General features: G+C 40.2%; 1 protein-coding gene across 10 annotated transcripts in view; it reads right to left on the bottom strand.

Annotated features, from left to right (window-relative positions):
- Positions 1 to 19,919, bottom strand: part of LOC127624826 (mitogen-activated protein kinase 10) — a 74,491-nt gene that overhangs the window by 17,677 nt on the left and 36,895 nt on the right. For 8 of the 10 annotated variants that reach the window (XM_052099771.1, XM_052099774.1, XM_052099775.1 and 5 more), the window contains 7 exons: positions 18,875 to 19,004; positions 18,242 to 18,300; positions 15,668 to 15,806; positions 14,410 to 14,575; positions 12,192 to 12,263; positions 7,184 to 7,366; positions 5,134 to 5,258 (listed from right to left, as the gene is read on the bottom strand). In XM_052099771.1, the coding sequence (XP_051955731.1) occupies positions 5,134 to 5,258; positions 7,184 to 7,366; positions 12,192 to 12,263; positions 14,410 to 14,575; positions 15,668 to 15,806; positions 18,242 to 18,300; positions 18,875 to 19,004 (874 nt within the window). Of the gene's footprint in view, positions 1 to 5,133; positions 5,259 to 7,183; positions 7,367 to 9,062; positions 9,135 to 12,191; positions 12,264 to 14,409; positions 14,576 to 15,667; positions 15,807 to 18,241; positions 18,301 to 18,874; positions 19,005 to 19,919 lie in introns of all 10 variants that reach the window. The other 2 variants (XM_052099770.1, XM_052099772.1) reach the window with 1 other exon arrangement.

Raw genomic sequence — 19,919 nt, 5'->3', positions numbered from 1 at the left:
ATAAGGATCTGGGCTGGGGAGTGCTGGAGACCAGTGACAGGAGTGTTGCGGAGAGTCAATAAAGCCAGATGAGGGTCAGTGCCAGACTGAGCAGCAGCTTTCAGCATAGATTTGACAGTCTTTACGGCTCGCTCTGCCATGCCGTTGGACTGAGGGAAATTGGGGCTGGAGTGTGTGATGTTGAAACCCCAGTCATGAGCAAATCGAGCCATTTCAGCACTGGCAAAGGGTACATGATCTGCAATCAGGATCTCAGGCACACCATGTCTTGCAAACACTGCTTTGAACTGTGCTATTAGAGAGGCTGACGTTTTGTCTGGCAGCTGTAAGACTTCTGGGTATTTAGAAAAATAGTCCACAATCAGAAGAAATGAACGTCCTTGAAAGTCAAAAATGTCAGCAGCTATCTTCTGCCAGGGTCCCTTTGGAACTGGATGTGAGATAAGTGGCTCCTATTGATTTTCAGGGCGACTCTCTTGACAGAAACTACAGACTTCTACCATGTGACATACGGCTTCAGTGAGTCCTGGCCAGTAGAAACATGATCTGGCGTGTGCTAGAGACCGCTGTATACCCTGATGTGCCGCATGAAGTCGTTTCAGCACTTCTTGTCGCAGTGCTGCGAGGGATAATGATGCGATCATCTTTCAAGAGTAGCTCATCATCTATGCTAATAGTGTGTCTGACTGGCCAGTAAGCTTGAGCAGCCAGTGGGACATTTTTCTTTCTGTCCGGCCATCCTCGCTCATGTAACTGCCGTATCAGTTGAATCTCAGCATCTGACTGTGTGGCTTGTTGGATCATGTGCATGATGTTACCACCAAGTGATTCTCCATTCATTGCATAGATGACTTTCTCTTCGCTCAGGTCTAGACTCTCTGTTGTATCAGACTGAATGTATGCTCTGGACAGCGCGTCAGCGATATGCATCTGGTTGCCTGGAGTGTAAACAATGTGGATGTCATACCTTTGCAGCTGGAGCAGCATTCTTTGAAGGCGTGCTGGTGCTGCGCCTATGGGTTTAGAGAATATCACCTCAAGTGGTTTGTGATCAGACTGAACCCTAACAGGCACACCGTAAACATACTGGTGGAATTTTCTCAGAGCAAACACTATGGCCAGTAGCTCTTTTCTATCTGGGCATAGTTCTTTTCAGCCACAGATAGCGCTCTCGAAGCATATGCAATTGGTTGCTGTTTCTGCATTAGAGCAGCCCCCAAGCCATCTTTTGAGGCATCTGCCTGCACTTCAATAGGCTGCTTTGGGTCAAAATGTCCAAGAACAGGTGCAGTTGCTATGGCTGTTCTGAGTTTTTCAAGTGCTAACTGCTGTTCAGGATGCCATTGCCAGTCTATGTCTTTCCTTAGCAACAGCCTAAGAGGTACAGTGAGGGTGGCTTCATTGGGAATGTATTGCGACAGGTAGCGTGTCATACCTAGCAGACGCTGAAGGGCTTTTCTGTCAGTGGGAGGGGAAAATTGCAATATTGCCGAAACCTTCGATTCATCAGGCTTCACTCCCTCAGCGGTGATAACGTGGCCTAGGTAAGTCAACCTCATTGACCATATACTGCAATTTGTCTTTGTTGAATTTCACATTTAGACTCAGCTCTGTTCATCACTTTCTCTAGGATGTCATCATGCTCCGCTTTGGTGGATGCCGCTATGATCATGTCGTCAGCCACCATGAAAACACCTTCAATGTCCCCAAAGCTTTCTGAGTTCAAGCTGAAATACCTCACTCGCTGACTTTATACCAAAAGGCATGCGATGGAAACGGTATCTGCCCCACGGCGTGTTGAAAGCACAGAGATCTGCTGACTCCTCATCTAGTTGAATCTGCCAGTAGCCATCCTTCTCATCCAGGATGGTGAACAACTTTTTGCCAGCTAGCTTACTCCGTATGTCCTCCAGAGTGGGAATATTGTAGTGCTGGCGGAGTATGGCCTTGTTTAGGTCTCTGGGATCCAGGCAGACTCTCAGTGCACCGTTTTTTTTTTTTTGTAATGCAGAGACTGCTCACCCATGCAGTAGGTTTAGATACTTTGCTTATGACACACCTTTTTTCCAAATCATCAAGTGTTTAATTCAGTCGGTCATGAACTGCATACGGTATCTTCCTGCAGCCGTGTATTACTGGAGGAATGGAAGGGTCAGTGTGAATATGGTGCAATCCAGGAAACTGGCCCAAACCTTGAAATACTGATGCATAGCGGCTGAGGAGCTCAGTTTTTGTGGCGGGTGATGACGGTGTGAGAGCGTCTACTTTTCTTATAAGGTCCAACTGCACACATGCCTGTCTCCTAGGGCTATATCTGATGCTGTAGTCACAAAGAACATCATGTCAGTTGTTTTATTTTTAGCCTGCACATGGAGTTTAACAACACCTTCTGGTTTGATGCGGGTGCCTCCATACGACACGAGCACTGTGTTTGTTTTTGGATGTTCACAGGAACCTGAAGCTGATCAATGATTTTCTTTGGAATGACGTTTGCTTCAGCACCTGTGTCAAGCTTGAAGTTTACAACAATGCCTGCCATACTCAGCTTTGTGTGCCAGCCTGTATCTGACGTGTTTGAGTGAACTACCGTACCCACAAACAGTGTGTCTATCCCAGAAATTTCGGCATCTATATTGAGCGCGTCCATTTTGGCTTTAGATTTGCACACAAGTGCGAAGTGGTTCTTTTTGCCACATTTTTTGCACACTTCATTATAGGCAGGGCACTGCCTTGGCATGTGAATGCGTCCGCATTTGCCAAAATATTTTGAATGTGCCCTAGTTGGCGCTGTCACTTGTTGGTGCACTGCTGATTTGTTTGATCTCCATTTAGGCTGAGAACCATTTTTGGCGACGGCATGCACAAATTGCGTTTCTGATGATGCTGCCATAGCTGTGACTTGCGCCCTCGTGACTTCTTTAGCTCTGCACATGTCAATGGCTTTTGACAGGGTTAACTCAGATATAGACAGCAGTCGTTCACGAAGGCCAGAGTCTGTTATGCTGAAAACTATTTTGTCTCGTATCATGAGATCTTCAGTTTCTCCAAATTCACATGTGTGTGCTTTGTTTCTTAGCTCCGTGAGAAATTTATCTATGCCTGCTTGCTCAAAGAATGTGTGAGCCCAGAACTGATGTCGTTCAAAGACAGTATTCTTCCGCAGAGCACAGTATTTTCGCAGTGCTGCGAGGACCTCTGATAATTTTTTATCTCGTGGATCCTCGTATTCGATCTCGAGCGAGTTATAAATGTCTAGCGCCTCTTCTCCTATGCTATGCAGCAGTACAGCGATTTTTCTCATCTCAGATTTATCCACTAAAGCTGAGGCAGTAAGATACAAGTTAAATCTTTGTTCCCACTTACGCCAATTTTCAGCCAAGTTCCCGTCAGTGACAAAGGTGATGGCGGATCGAAGCATTTCCATTTTGTCCGTCTCGTTGTCTTGTTAGCTCGTAGGGCTCGTTAGGATAATCCAGCGGTGCTGCAGTTCGACACTGTTTTTGTTTTGTTTTTTAAGTTACCCGCACCACGGTGATCTTCAGTCACAAGTTGATGTGCGCGGTGTTATTCAGGAGATACATCCGACTTCTGACAACATGTTGTCGTCTTCATTAATCCTTAGTTAACATTAAGACACGTACAGTTATAATGCCCAGCTTCTTTACTTGCATCTTTTTAGAACACCTCACCAGATTGGCCACAAGCCATACAACAGTGGGTCATACCAACTACATGAACTATAGGGGTGTGCTGGTCAGAACCATTCACTGCATATACTACAGAGGGCGCTCTCACATTCGCAACCCCGCAGAACTGGACTGGCAGCTAATAGGCAGCTGCAATAACATGATGGCAAAACAACAAGATACATTACTTATCTATTAATTTATTATCGAATAGTAGTGTAGCTGTCACGAACCCCGCTCCTCTGCCCCATCTCCGCGTTCGTGAGCACGCACACATGCCTCCACGAAGCGCTGCTTCTCGCTTCCGCTTCCTCGCTCCGCCCCTTGAGCTCGTGACGCTCTGTTTCCTCCTCGCGAGCTCACACGCTCGTTCTGCTATTACGAGCTCTCGTTCAGTAAACTCTCCCCCTCTGACGCACATGCTGGCTTCTCACGCGCTTCCAATCTGCCAGAACATTATGACCACTTGCACTCACGCGCGCTTCTCGTCCCCACACATTAGTAACACCTGCACTCGTCTCGTCACCTTCATTGTTCACCTGCACTCGTCTCGTCACCTGTCATTGTTTACACCTGCACTCGCCCCTATAAATACACTATCCTTCCGTTTGAATCCGTTGGTTATTGTATTGTATTGTGTTTAGTTTCCCGTACCTTTGCCCTGCTAGTCCCGTCTAGTTTTGCCCCTGCTAGTCCCGTCTAGTTTTGCCCCTGCTAGTCTCATCTAGTCCTGACCTCCCTACTCGTCACCTCTTAGCTTGCCAACTCGTCCCCCTGTCCGCGTTCCCACTTGTCCCTAGTTGTTAACTGTTTTCCCGTCCTCGCCCTCTTTGTACTTTGATTCCCCGGCTTTTTCCCCTACGCTTCCCACGACTACTCTTCACTGGATTTGCCCCTTGTTTGTACCTTCGCCTGCTTTTATTTACAATAAAGCAGTTTTCCATCATTGTGACTGTCTCTACTTGTGTGTGTGTGTGTCGGGTTACAGTAGCCTACTAGCTAACCTTTTGCTGCTCTACCATGTTCGCGTAGCACATCCTCATGCTCTCACTCTGGCAATGTGACGTGTACAATTCCAAAAGGAACATTTGCTAATTCTCACGATCTCTCCACACTCCCTTTCTTCGTTCTTATAGCTTTGATTAATACTTTGCATTTATTGAGGTTATAAGGTTTGCAACTTCACTAAAACAATGTTAAAGCTCTATAACCTCAGGCATATTGCTTATTTAGCAGATTCCCAAACCAGCATATCACGAAGCACATTCTGGGTTGAGCAAGAGGCAATGAGCGGCCAGAGAGAGCGGAACGGAACACTCCACGCTCGCTCCGCTCACATGCTCTGGTGTGGACTCAGCAGAGGCTGCCAGATCAGAATAAACAGTTGACAGATGGCCTAGGCGCACTAATCAACATCACTGAGAGAATTAGGGAGAGCTGTACTCACTGCCTCCACCTCAGCCGGGTCATACCACACATTAATGTAGGGGTGCTGCAGGGCCTCGTCCACTGATATCCGCTTAGCGGGATCAATGATCAACATCTTCGACAGCAGGTCTCTGGCCTGACTAGCTGTAAAACACATGAAGGCAGAGGTTAGAGAGGCCAAACACATATTTACTTATAGCTATCTAAATTGGAACATACCATAGACTTCTATTGTTTTTAAATTTACATTTATGCATTTGGCAGACGCTTTTATCCAAAGCAACTTACAGAGCCCTTATTACAGGGACAATCCCCCTGGAGCAATCTGGAGTTAAGTGCCTTGCTCAAGGACACAATGGTGGTGGCTGTGGGGCTTGAACCAGCGACCTTCTGATTACCAGATTACCAGTTATGTGCTTAGACCACTACACCTGCAGACTGAATTACTCTTCAGAATAACAGGCATTGATAAATTGTGCTCAATAATTGGGTCCATTTTGATTTGGTGTTGAAAAGTTTGAAGCATTTAGTGCTATTCAGATGACGCAATCATTATATTCAATCATCTATTTTGGGTCGCTCTTTTACAAGGGCACATTCTGATTCCTGCTCATCTTAGCTTGCACTCTAACCTTTCCTTCCCTCTCTTCCTTTCCACCTCAGTACACCCTCACTTGCTCTATAAATAGCCCTATACAGTCAGAGCTACTCTCACTCTTTCACAGCATCATCCCATCTCTCTCCGCTCTCTCTTCCACCGGCTGGACCACTTCAAAATGGCTGATGTCAAATTTCTGCAGATCTCTACGACTCCCTCTCTTTCCCTTTCCCTCTGTCTGACTCAATTTGACTCAATTCATTTTGTAATTTTAATGTGATTTATTTCATTTAAATCGGAGCAACAGTGAAAAGAAATGAAAAAAAGAAAAGTAAAACCGCAATAGTGCAAAATAAAAATATATAAATAAAATAACATAAATAAAAACATTAAATAAATAGAAAATTATAAATAAATTAGTGGAAATTAAAATAATTAAAAATAAAATAATAGTTAATAAAGTAAATTAGTAATATTACAAATAATGTAATAATAATAATACTCAAATATAATAATAATAAAAATAAAAAAAAAGTATTGTCAAGATACGAATAGGGCAAAAACAATTCCACATGCGATGCTATATGAATGTACACTATCTTAAAAATCATCTAAAGACCAGGGTTGGGAGGATTACTTTTGAAATGTATTACACTACAGATTACAGATATAAAATGTAATTTGTAACATGTTCCATTAGATTACTCAAGGTCAGTATCATATTCAAAATACTTTGGATTACTTCTTCAGCACTGGTAGATTTGTTCACTTGTTTTGACTATAAAAACTCTGGACAGGTAATCTAGCATACCGGGCATTTTCCCGGTGGGCAGACGCACTTTGGGGCCGATCAGGGGTGGACTGGAACCGAGCGGGCCGGTGGGTCGGTTGCGAAACGTGCAGAATTCGCCGCGATAAGCTAAAATGAGCCGCCATGTTATGCAGAACGGACCACAAAATGGCACCGCGATATGCCAAAAAGGACAGCGAAATAAAAGGCATGTACTTAGTAATGGAAAGGATGTCACTATACAAAAAATAAAAAAGGCATATGAAATATAATTTGTTATATAATTATATAAACAATACATTTGAACATACATCATAGAAAATGAATCCATTAAATGTATTTATTTATACTTTTATTTATTATGCTTTATATATATATTATTTAAAATCATAAGCTTTAGCTTTGGTGATGGTACCATGGTAAATTCATGGTATCATATATAGTAATACCATAGTACTGGATAATTACCATATATATACAATATGGAATTTACATTAAACTGTAATACTTTAAAACTTTAGTTACACGTTTTAAAAAGTGACTGTGAACTGTGATGATATCATGGTAAAGTCATGGTATCAAATGGTAATACCATGGTACTGCACAATTACCATATGTACAATATTGCATTTACATGATACTGTAAGGTAATTCTAAGAATACCGTTTTGAGTCAACTTACCTTTGAGTTTGTTGTGCTCCGAATCGGCAGGGAACAGGCAATCAGGGAAGAGTTTTGGGAAGGTCAGGCCGGCGTATTTTGGTCTGTTCTCCACATAGTTGCGCACCGTTGGCTGCAGCTTCTTCATGAACTCTGGAGAAGGCGTGCCAAGCTGCTCTATAACCTTATTCCATTGGTCTATATCTGTTTGAGGGTTTAGTCATGGAAAAAATGCCTACAGACTAGGAAACATTATATAAAGTATGATTTGTTTTTCCATTTTAATTGTGCTCCAGGGTAATAAAGACTAAATCACTAAAGCACTCTGAGGGTTTAAATTTGGCCCTGAGTGGGAAAAAAATCTGATCAGATAAGAAACTTGTATACACAAGCTATGGGAAAATGGTGTCGGATTAGAGGATGCAAAAATATCAACTAGCCATTAATTTAATTAAATATGTGAACTGTCAGATGATTCATATATATGTGTAGGTCCCTTGTCCATTCAAGTTATACAAGCATAAGAAGTATCAGTACGTACAGTATGTATCAGTGTCTATGCAAACGTTAACTACAATTTACATGAACATTGATCAGATCACATTGTAATTGATAACATAGAGAAGAGGAAATTATTATATTCTGAAAACATAAAAAAAATCACTTTGGTAGCCGTCTTGAAATACAGTGTGTATTTCTATTGTAACATTCCATGCAACATATGTCACACAAAATTGCCTATTACTGTAAACAAACAATCAAGCAAAACAAACAAAGACAGTGAGATGTCTGATTGATATTTAACCACTGAACATTTTTTTTTCATTGTGGACAAGGTCATTCAAACAAACCAGCAATTACCTAAACTGTAGAGAGCATAAACAATTATTCAACATTCTTGAATAAGGGAATGGTTTATGGCAGATGGGTTTGAGTTGGCCAAAGTAAATGGACCCTGAAGATATTAAGAGCTGTCTCTCTGGGTGCCTAGCAACAGAGGGGGAATAGATGTTGTCATGGCAGCCCAGCTGGCCTTGGGGAGTCAAATGACTGGTTTTGTTCCCCAGGCATCCTATGATTCCAACAAACAGGGGTCCTGGTTCAACGTGCCGGGGCCAAAAGAACAGCATTACATCATCCTACAGCAACAGCCCCAAAACACAAAAACACCCCGTAACTCTCTCTCGGTCTCACCATCACACATTTAAGAAAGCCAAACAACCATTTAAGTCTGCCTGGTGGGGTTCTTTCTCAAACAGCATCCAATATGGATTTAATTCTATTTGTGAGACTCAAAATAAAAATACGACATTTCATCTTGATTATTTGATGTGTACCTACACGCAAAAGTAGATATATTTTATGCTTTCCCATTTCCTTACAAATTCCATTTTTATGTTTCCCTTTAAAATACATAATGTTATTCATATTTTCAATGTAAATCCCAAAATTACTACAACAGTTTATAATTATTTATAAAATATAATTATTTTAATGAAAAATATAATTACTCATTTAATCATTTATCTATTATTTATAAATATAATGTAATAATACCAATATATATATATATTTTATATTATATTATATTATAATATATGTTATTATATTACTGTCATGACGACTTTTATTATTATTACTTTTAAGCCTATTTAATTGTATAAACTGACAGTGGTGGTTTGTTCTACGTTCCCACAGCTTTAGTCTAGTAACGATAACAGTGACCGCATATTTTCTGGTGGTTTCCTTTATACATTTAATATGGAGTTATTTTCAGGTTAGTATCAGAAGCAGTCAATGACAGGGGTCTTATTTGATATTGATGTAAGGGAATGATCTCTCAACCTGAATGAAAAGATCAGAGAGGAGCAGAGACAGGGCGAACATAAGGGAAGGATACGGTCTGTGCCCGGAAACAGCACTGACCCTCTTATTACTTCCCCAAAGATACAGCCTACAGACCACATGTCCACTGTAGACCACACACACACACACACACACACACACACACGCACACACAACATATATCACATTAAAGAATGCACATGCTGTACATCTGAATAGAAATGCTCTGTTCCAAAACCTAGTGAGCTGTCTTGATTTGTAATTACCTTAGGAACAGTCTTTGTGTTGACAGCACATCTATGATGCCTTAAAAATGCTGTCTAAGTAGGTAGCTCACTAGGCTTTGAAACAGAGCTAATATGTAACTCTTGGTTCAGATTTGACAGCCTGTAAAAAAATGTGACTTGTGGGTCCTGACAGCAGAGGGTGAATTTTTAGGACACCTGACATATTCCCCATTATAAAACATTATCCATCAACTCCTGAAATCTCACTTATGAGCTCACTTTGGTTTACTGAGGTAATACAATCCTTCACCTTCATGTATTCAATATTAGAATTCATCATAAAGCAGTGCGATCCTTAGAGCCTTCTATATTAACAATCTAAAACAGGTTAGCAGAATGTGATACAAAAACATCCAGGGCAAATTTCGCCAAAGCCTAAAACTTGGGCGCGTAAAAGGCGCAAAAACAAAGTATGCCAAATAGTTTAACTAACAGCTTTAGTGTTTGCTTTAGGCTTTTGTAAATTGGCCCCTTTAAATGTTAACTACAGCTATTGATGTGACAGCACAGCATAGAAGTTCATTTAAGCATGTGTTCATGAATTTAAAAAAGACCCAAATAAGCTAGCTTGGTCTTCAGATCAATACCTTAATTGCCAGTAGGAGAATAGAGAACAGGTTGAGCTGAGCAATGCAAACTGGGTAATAGTTTGGCACCATTCCCGTGTAACTAATGAGTATACAGAGACTAAATGAAACTTTAATCATTTCTGCTTTAGATTTAACCAGATTTCAGAAAAACACTCAACTTTTGAGGTCATTGTAGGGAATTCAGAGGAAACATGCAATGAAAGGTCTGTTGTGCTTTTGGAAATATCTTAAGAGTAGTATGTCATAAATCTGACTTATGGAGCTCCAGAACAAATCCTTTTTCCCACTGAAATGTGGAGGAAGGTATGGTGAATAATTACTTTATTCACTTCAGGCATGCTCTACCTCAAAATTAGCTTGCTATTGAAATCAGATGATGCGAGACTGATGCGAGCCCTGAATATCCTGAACACTAATTTTGATATTTTTATCTAGACTTTGAAGTATCCTTTGCTCTATCTCTGAGAAGTGAATGACAAACTGTGAAAACTTCTTTCAATTAATGTTTAGGGATTATCAAATTTCAGTGGTGAGGATACAACGCAAGTTCCCCACAATCCACGCAAAAACACAAACATGTTAAGCTCCAGACATATTAATGAATTAAATCCTCAATATTCACAAATAAAGAAAGGAAACCAAAGACAGGTTACAGAGACCAGTGTTGGGGAGGCCACTTTGAAACGGTTTCTTCCCAAGCTACGTGTAACTCATAACTTGAAGTAGTTCAACCAATTCTATATAACTGGGTTGAAATACAGTGATAAACAGCAATTAACTAAATATTTAATTATTAAAAAGAAGGCAAAGTCCCTTTAATTCTTTTGTGGGGCTCAAGTTTATTAGGGAATCATTTATGTGAACAAGTTCATTTACATGAACCGTCTGACCAAAACAAATCACTGAATTGAATTGAGATTCAGATTTTTCAGCATTACATACGTGAAAGAGAGAATGGTTTAGGTGAGTGTGATTGATTCCTCCCCTTCATTGCTGCACTCGCAATACATTGTCCCAAATGTACCATTTTGTGACACTACACCGCTAGTTCTTGGAAAAAGTAGCTTGTTACAAGCTACACTATTGTAAAAAATTGCAAAAATTACTAACTTGTTATCTTTTAGCTAGGGGGCGGCTGTGGCTCAGGTGGTAGAGCGGGTCGACCACTAATTGCAGAGTTGGCAGTTTGATTCCCGGCCCATATGACTCCACATGCTGAAGTGTCCTTGGGCAAGACACTGAACCCCAAGTTGCTCCCAATGGCAGGCTAAAACCTTGCTTGGCAGCTCTGCCGCCATTGGTGTATGAGTGTGAATGGGACACAGAGTAAAGTGCTTTAGTAACCTCTAAGGTTAAAAAAAGCTGCTATATAAGTGCAGACCATTTACCAATAGGTCCCTTGGGTAGCCAATCAACTTGCATCCTTGCTCTTGGCCTAACATCCATAATTCTTTACTCATTAAAAAGGTTTTACTCCTTAAGAAATGATTTGTAATTTTGAATCATATAAAATCATGAGCACTCACTTGAGATGAGGACTCTTGTCATATCAGTAACCTAATAAAAGCTGTTTTATTCTACATAGGGCAGGGGAGCCCTCATGGGGGCTGCCATTTTAGAATCACATGCCCAGCTGAATACTAATACTGAATATTACTCTTAATCTCAGTAACCTTCTTGTTATTGGACACTTTCACGATTGGATTAAATGAATCACGGCTGGTTGTGAATAATTAATTTCTACAATGGCATCTGTAAATGAAAACAATTGATTTTGAATGAACCATGAGGTGTCACTGTAAGTCCAAGATGGCACAAACGTTACTGAGTGCACCTTTAAATTTGCTCAGTTTGCATGTAAGCCGGTTTCACTGCAGCACCCTGTGAGAGTTTTCTCTAAAACCCTCCACCACCCCAGCTCCACAGGTCTAGATATAATTGATGGGGTATTAATGGTATTAATGAGTTAACAAGCAGAAATTACAGCCAGGTAAAGGTTCAACTTGTTAATTTTCATTATAGGCAGTGAGAAAGGGAGACTTGGCTCAAAACAAAATACAACAAACAAAACAAAATGTTGGAACCAGAGAAGTATCCGCACAGTAAAAGTGTTGCGAGGCATAGAGATAAAAATGTGGTAGAGATAGATCAAATGTTAGAGGTTTTGTAAAAATATGGCAGTAATTTAGTAGTTTAGTCTTTAGCCTGAACAGATGAATACTGGTTCAGTCTGGTCTCACATTAACTATAATTGATGCTATTGCTAATTTCTTATTGGCTAATGAAATAATCATTTATGAAGGATACAATCTCTGCCAGGGAAAAGGATTTTGTGACGCACCATTTCTCCCATGATGCAACCAACTGACCAAATATCCACTGCAGGCACAGAAGCAGTAGGAGAGAGAGTCAAAGAAAGAAAAAAGAAGTTAGCATTAGCACAAATACATTGTTAGAGATGGAAGGAGAAAGAGAGATCTATGTCCGCTTCCACAACAGTTTGGATCAAAGTCCGAGCATGGGGACAGACATCGAAGGACAGTTTGTGACAGGAAATCCATAGATTGACCTCTCTGTTTCAAACTCTCATAGCAACAATAAGACTTTGACCCTTAGTGTATTAATTGAAGACATTGCACGCTGTTAGTGTTTCAACCAATTAAGAAGAGGTTAGCAGGAAAACTAAGTTGAAGTCATTGTTAAGTGTCTAGTCCTCGAACCCAAAAAACCTAGCATTTAATTTACCCAATTTGGTTCTTCCATTATAACACAGACTTTACAAGTGATGTTTCGCTCATTCGTCATTTTGAGCAAATGAGCCAATGAGCTGTAGTTTGAAGCATAAGACTGATTTGGTGGCTTTTCATGCCTTTAAAGACTGATTATAGCATGAGCCAATAACATTTGAGTGTGGGCTGTGAGTCAGCATATCATTGGTACAACTCCCAAATATGAACAAATATGTCCCTTCACTGAACTAGTCGAGTTGGTCATTTGCGTCTGAACGAAATGAGATGTCTCGTTCATGAACGAACTGAATATACTGGTAAACTTGTTTGCGAATGAAATGAACAACTCAGTTATCTCGTCCTTGAATGAGAAAGTGCTAAATGACTGAACGAGAGAGGAGGCAAGACGTTCGTTCAGTTCGCCGTGTGAGTCAATCGTGTTCAACAAAGAGATAAATGGGTGAAATGCACTAAAACAAGTTTGCATGCACAAGCCATAATTCCCAATTTAAGAATGTGTGAAATGACTGAAGACGTACAGTTAAAATGACATGAATTATGGGTGGAAATGTTGTGCTTTGATGCACAGTGTAAGATATTATTAGGCTTTTCTTGAACTTTTTATCTGTCTTGGTAAAAATCCAGCAATTGAAAAATATATTGAAAAAAGAACTGCCATTTGTGGCGAAAACATTTGGTGTTTTAACTCTATTTTTAAAGTGTCTTCAAACATTTTTAGACATTCAAATTCCATTTGTGTTGCTTTGTCCTGGTTTTAAAGACTAACTATAGCGTGAGCCAATAGCATTCAAGAGTGGGCTGTGAATGAGCATATCATTGGTTTGACCCACTGAACGAATACACCCCTTCCCTGAACTAGTCGATCATGAGGTTCGTGAGCAAACTGAATGTACTGGTAAACTGCTATTGAAACTTTATTATTTTTTAGGTTATTTTTAATTTTTTTTGTATAGCTTGATAAAAAGTCATGCTCAGCAGTTCACAATATGATAGATCTGCTATGTTGTCATTTGTGCGGAAACTCTTATGAAGCTTAAACACTTTTTTAGAAGAATTAAAGCCACACAAATCTTAATAACGGATAATTAGACTTGTTCTTGTAGTGAATGACTGCTTATGGTTCAAAGCAATCACTTATAAGATTGTAATTTGCCGCCATCTGCAGGCACAAAGGCGTAACTTGAAGAAATGGTCAATGAACAAATCAATGAACGAATCTGAACAAATCTTTTTGGTGAACGGAATCAAAAGCATATCAAGTCATTGAACTGCCTCAAAATCACCAACACTAATATCAACAAAGCAGACATTTTCACTCCATGAATTTTCCAATTTTTCGATTATGTTGGGGTAGGAGAATATTGAAGGGATTTTTAGTTTTTTAAATAGATTACGTCAAAGCCCACCAAACCACTATTTTGCAGCTTGCTATTGCTTGTCGGTTTGCTAGTCAGTGGCTAGTGGTATTCAGGGAGGTACAATCTAATTCTAGAGAGCCTTTTGTAGGAAACGCTGCAAACAAAATGGGTCATCAATATTATGTTCCATTTTCCCTGAAAATGAATGCAAATCTACTAAATGTTTGATTTGTCAACCTTTAAAATTACACTGGTATATAGATTACCTCAAAGCTAACAAACACGGGATAGAAGCCACAAAATAATGATTTCATGAGGTTTTTAAAACCCAAAATCTGAGAGATGAGAATTGATTTCAGTATTATATTACATATAAATGGTGTTTCCAGTTTTCATGCAGGCCCGGGATTGGTTTACCATTCTCTTTGTATCCCATTCCCAGGATGACCTCTGGAGCCCTGTAGTACCGCGTCACCACGTAGGGTGTCATCATAAAGCTAGTGCCAGCGGTCCTTGCCAGCCCAAAGTCCAAGATCTTCAACGTACAGTCGGATTTTACCACGATATTGCTAGGTTTCAGATCCTAAAAGGGGAAATTGGGGTCATGGTGAGATTTTATTAATTTAGCATATCCAATACTTTCATGTGAAATTAGGTTTTTGTGATTAAGTAACTGAAGTCCAGATGCACAGAGCTACACTTTTAAAGGGATAGTTCACCCAAAAATGAAAATTATCTCATCATTTACTGACCCGCATGCCATCCCAGATGTGTGTGACTTTCTTTCTTCTGCAGAACAGAAATTAAGATTTTTAAAAGAATATTTCAGCTCAGTAGGTCCATACAATGCAAGTGAATGGGTGCCAGAATTGTGAGGCTCCAAAAAGAATATAAAGGAAACATAAATGTAATCTATAAGACTCCAGTGGTTAAATGAATGTCTTTAATAGTGAAATGATGGTGTGGGTGAGAAACATATCAATATTTAAGACCTATTTTGCTCCCTGCCCAGTAGGAAGAATGTGAATCACCAAAAACACAAGAAGAATGTGAAAGTGGATACTGACTGAGCGGGGAGGAAAATATATAATAAAAAAGGACTTCTCACCCACACCTATCATATAATTTCTGAAGACATGGATTAAACCACTAGAGTCTTATGGATTATTTTTATGATGGTTTATGTGATTTCTGGCGCTTCAAAATTGTGGCACCCATTCACTTGCATTGTATGTATCAAAAGTGCTGAGAAATTCTTCATTTGAGTTCAACAGAAGAAAGTCATACACATCTGGGATGGCATCGAATTTTCATTTTTGGGTGAACTATTCCTTTAACTATTAGCAAAAGATCGGGCCCAATTTGTATCTTATTCTGGCCAAGAACAGCCCACCTAGGGGCCGTTCAGGCTTAACTCGTTCTTGTCCATGAAAAAAAACTAGACACAAAGAATAAAACAAACGCTGTTGTCTCGAGAAACATTTTTTAACAGTTGAAGTTCATTTTTACTTGATCCGCAGTTTTAAAAATGTGGCGCTCCTGCACAAAATGCTAAAAACACAGCAAGATGGTCAAGGACGTCCATCTGGCGCATGTTTAAATGGGTAAACAATTGAAAAAGGGTGCAGACGAATGCAAAAACGCACTGTACAGATGTTGCACAGATGTTTCTTACCCTGTGGATGATGCCGGCTGAGTGCAGGTGTTTGATTCCACATAACATCTGATAGAGCAGGTAGGACATCCTCTCATGATCCAGTTCCATCTGAATCACCTGGCAGAGGTTTGCGTCCATCAGCTCCATCACCAGGTAACTGGCAGACAGAAAAGGATAAAGAATGTGACCATTCTGTTATAAAGTTTTTAACGAATTATTTCACAGGCTAAACTGATGCTCTGTTGTCTGGTAGCTGTGACTCTCTGTATCTCTGTCCCTTTGATTCTTTTTCATTTTTTCATTTTTCAATTACATGCCTGCATTCATGCCTTCATAATGGACAACAGATGCACATTTTGATCGATGTGGTCTTTATGACCTCTTATACTGAGAAAATACTTGCCGACTGATTACCGTCAACAAGTTGTGATGATACTAACAGTCAGTTTTGTGCTATTGAATGCACACAGGCCATATCTACGCAGTTTATGGATCAAATGTTGCATCTGCAATTTGTTTTCACTTTATAAAATTGCCCAACAGAGAGCTGAATCTCCACCAATCATATGAAGATTCACTTAATGACATTTTTCAAATGTACGATACACAAAAATTATATATTTTTTCACCCCTTTTATAGACAGTAGAGATGAAATGGGAAATTTTGGGGGGGGGGAAAAGAGGAAAGGGATCAGGAATCATTGTGGCCAGATTCTGTTACGCGACAGACGAGGAGTGAAGATCTACGTGCAGCTTTATTGAAAATAACAAGACAAACAAGACTGGAACAAACAAAACATCCACGAGAGGAAACAAAAGATATAAACAAGGGAAAACATCCACGAAGGGCTCAGGCAGGAACACATACCAGAATCTACAAGACATTAACATTACATTTACACTTAACAACCGACTACGAATGGTGAAACAACAGGGTTTAAAAACACAAGGATAATGAATAAACGACACACAGGTGAGAACAATGGATGACTGCTGGCAGTGATGAGGGCAGGGATTTATGGGAAGTGTAGTCCGGAATGACAAGTGAGAAACACAGGGCAGACAACAGGGGATCGTGACATAACCCCCCCTCAAAGGAGCGAATTCTAGACGCTCCTAAAAAAAAAACTAAAAAACACAATAACAAAAACAAAATCGTCCAAGGAGTGAAGGGGGGGGACAGGCAGACCAAGGAGGGCACAAGGGGCAAACAGACAGTCCAAGGGGGGCACAAGGGCCAAACAGACAGTCCAAGGGGGCACAAGGGCCAAACAGACAGTCCAAGGGGGCACAAGGAGCAGACAGGCAGTCCAAGGGGCCACAAGACGGGGACTGGGTCAGGAGGCCCGGGAGGTGGCCACAGAACCACAGCCATGGAGAACTCCGAGGGCGGAGCCGTGGAAGGCGGAGTCATGGAAGATTCAGGTGGCGGAGCCATGGAGAGCGGAGCCGTGGAAGACTCTGGTGGGACGGTCGAGGCTACAGGCGCTGGCTCTGGGACGGTCGAGGCTACAGGCGGTGGCTCTGGGACGGTCGAGGCTACAGGCGCTGGCTCTGGGACGGTCGAGGCTACAGGCGGTGGCTCTGGGACGGTCGAGGCTACAGGCGCTGGCTCTGGGACGGTCGAGGCTACAGGCGCTGGCTCTGAGACGGTCGAGGCTACAGGCGCTGGTTCGCTGACCGTGGCATGCGTGAGCTCTGGTTCACTGAACGTGGATGTTTCATTTGTTCCCTGTGTTTTCAGTTTACCCTGTTCATCTTTTGTTTTTCCATTAAAAAACTGCATGTAGATCCTCACTCCTCATCTGGTTCGTTACAGATTCAAACCAATGACTCCCTGAACCTGAGCACCACAGCTTGACACTTAAGTTAACCACTATACCACAGATCTGACCAATATGCACTTTAAAATGCACCTTTAAACTAGGATGTCAAAAGTTGTATAGTGGCAAAAAGAAATCGTGATTGGTTTTAACAAAAATCTTAAGCTTATGTATGCTTGTGTAAAGCATAAACCCAGAAAACTTTCCATCCATCCTCAGAGCTACAAATGATCCGGCTTTGAGCGAGAAGACATTTCATACTCAAAGTATCGATTCTGCTCTAGATTAAGTCCGCACAGTGTGAAGAATAAATTAAGCCATGGGCGGCATTGGATTCAAACATCAGGGACCAATTGGAGAGCACGTACATAAAAGACTGCAGGTGACAGATCATCCCCGCTTTGCAACATTTCAGCGGGTGTAGCGGGACTCTCTTTAGGCTCACCACAGTGTATGCAATAATTAACGTAATATATCATAAATCAGCCTACTGTAGCAGACTATGCATTATTTTTTTAAACATATTTATACAGTTATTACATATAATTTTTCAACAACACTAACATTATTAATAATGATTATTCAAATGCATGCACCGTTCAGCAATAAATGCCCCATTCTCTAAGTAAATGGATTTTATTTACAACGCTCAATTATTTTTTTTGCACATTTCTTTGGTGTAGCTAGTGCCATAGCAATTTCACACTGCTGCTTTAACATGATGTAATCATTTGCATTCATGCCAGCTAAGTTCCCAAATGTTACTTACACATCTTGGAAATCCTCTAAAGACTTCTGTGGTGTGAAGACATTTAATAAGCTGATGATCTGCAGGAGAAAACAGTAGAACTTTATTAAGTCATACAATTTTACTAAAATGAGACATCCTTGATGATTAATTACTGATTTGCTATCACACATAGGTAAACTTTACCCACATTTATTTTCTTCGAAAAGAGACTGAAATATCCATAAAAGAGCAATTTAGAGTCAATGAGAGGTGAAAATAAAAGAAGAACAACATTTGTATTTCTGTCACGTCCCAGCTGTCCTTTATAACCCGAGTCTCAGAGACTCAGAGAGAGAGAGAGAGAGAGAGAGAGGTTTCCACCCCTCACTCTCTCTTCATTTGTCATTCATTATATCCTATTATATTTCTTTGGGCATTTTCAAGGGATATTAATCCAGCAGGCTGAACCAGTTGAATCACAAATAGCATGAAACAGTTGAAAGCTTTTACTATTTCTCATCTGATCAAAAAGATCAGAAGACTTCCTGAGATTTTTATGGAATTTAACGGAGGGTTTGGTTCTCCCACTTTTTGTCCCACAGGAAACCATTCTTAGTTAGCAACATTTGTGCTAACTAAGTGAAGTGAGAAATATTGTTATTTGCCACTCACGTTTTTGTGATTGACACATTTCATAAGCACCAGCTCCCTGTATGCTCTCTTAGCATGCGTCTGATTCTGAAAGGGCCTGCTGAGTTTCTTAATCGCCACATTTCTGTCCAGAACGGCATCGTATCCAGCACTGTGCATAAAGAGAGAGAGATTAATATTAATGTGTTGCATAAAATGTGTTAATGAGAACACATTGGGAGTATGATATACATGAAGTATTATCCACAAAAAGAGCTCAGAATAGAATTCATGACATACCACATGTATAATACATAAAACCATCTACCCATTGCCCCCAAAAAAGTTACCTCTCAAGATATTTCAAAGTGCTTTTTAACTTTGATGCAGCAATCAATTTGTACTTAATCAAACCAAATTGTGCAACATCTTTCTGTGTAATCCATTACTGAGTTGAATTCAGCAGAGTTACATACTGTAACTAACAGTAATTCTGTCACATACAGAGTCATAAAGACTGCATTAACACTGTGGCCAGTGTATTCCTGAAGAATAACTCTTATGAGACAATTCTTTTAAATTTATAGTGCAAAATACACGGCACGATCATTGTAGTCTGATTCATGAACGAATGACTCTTAATTTAATTTCTTAAAAGGGACAATACATATTAATGAACATTTTCACAAATGTAAATATGTCAGATTATAGCCTTAGGCTAATTTCCATCTGCAGACCCTCTGGCAGGTTGATGTTACACACAGAAATTAATAAATACATACCAATACACTATACACAGACTATATACAGAAAAACAAGGACAAGAGCAGTGATCACAACATGTTAGAACAGACAGTAACAACAAGAGTGGACAACAAAAGACATATAGAAAATTGGAAATTATCGACTATATTGCACAAACCACAATTTTGCACATATCCTGACTAACCTGATATTGCACTGACCCGCATTACACTGAGCCCTGTTGCACAACCCATATTATACTGACTCTTATTGCATAACCCATAGACTCTTCTAAATCGATTCTTTTAAATCTATAGCGAGAAACACATAGAGTGATTATTGT

Source organism: Xyrauchen texanus, chromosome 31 (genome assembly GCF_025860055.1).
Source record: "Xyrauchen texanus isolate HMW12.3.18 chromosome 31, RBS_HiC_50CHRs, whole genome shotgun sequence".
NCBI classification, from domain to species: Eukaryota; Metazoa; Chordata; class Actinopteri; order Cypriniformes; family Catostomidae; genus Xyrauchen; species Xyrauchen texanus.
The sequence above is the reverse complement of the archived record's forward strand: the minus strand, read 5'-3'. Positions and strand labels throughout refer to the sequence as shown.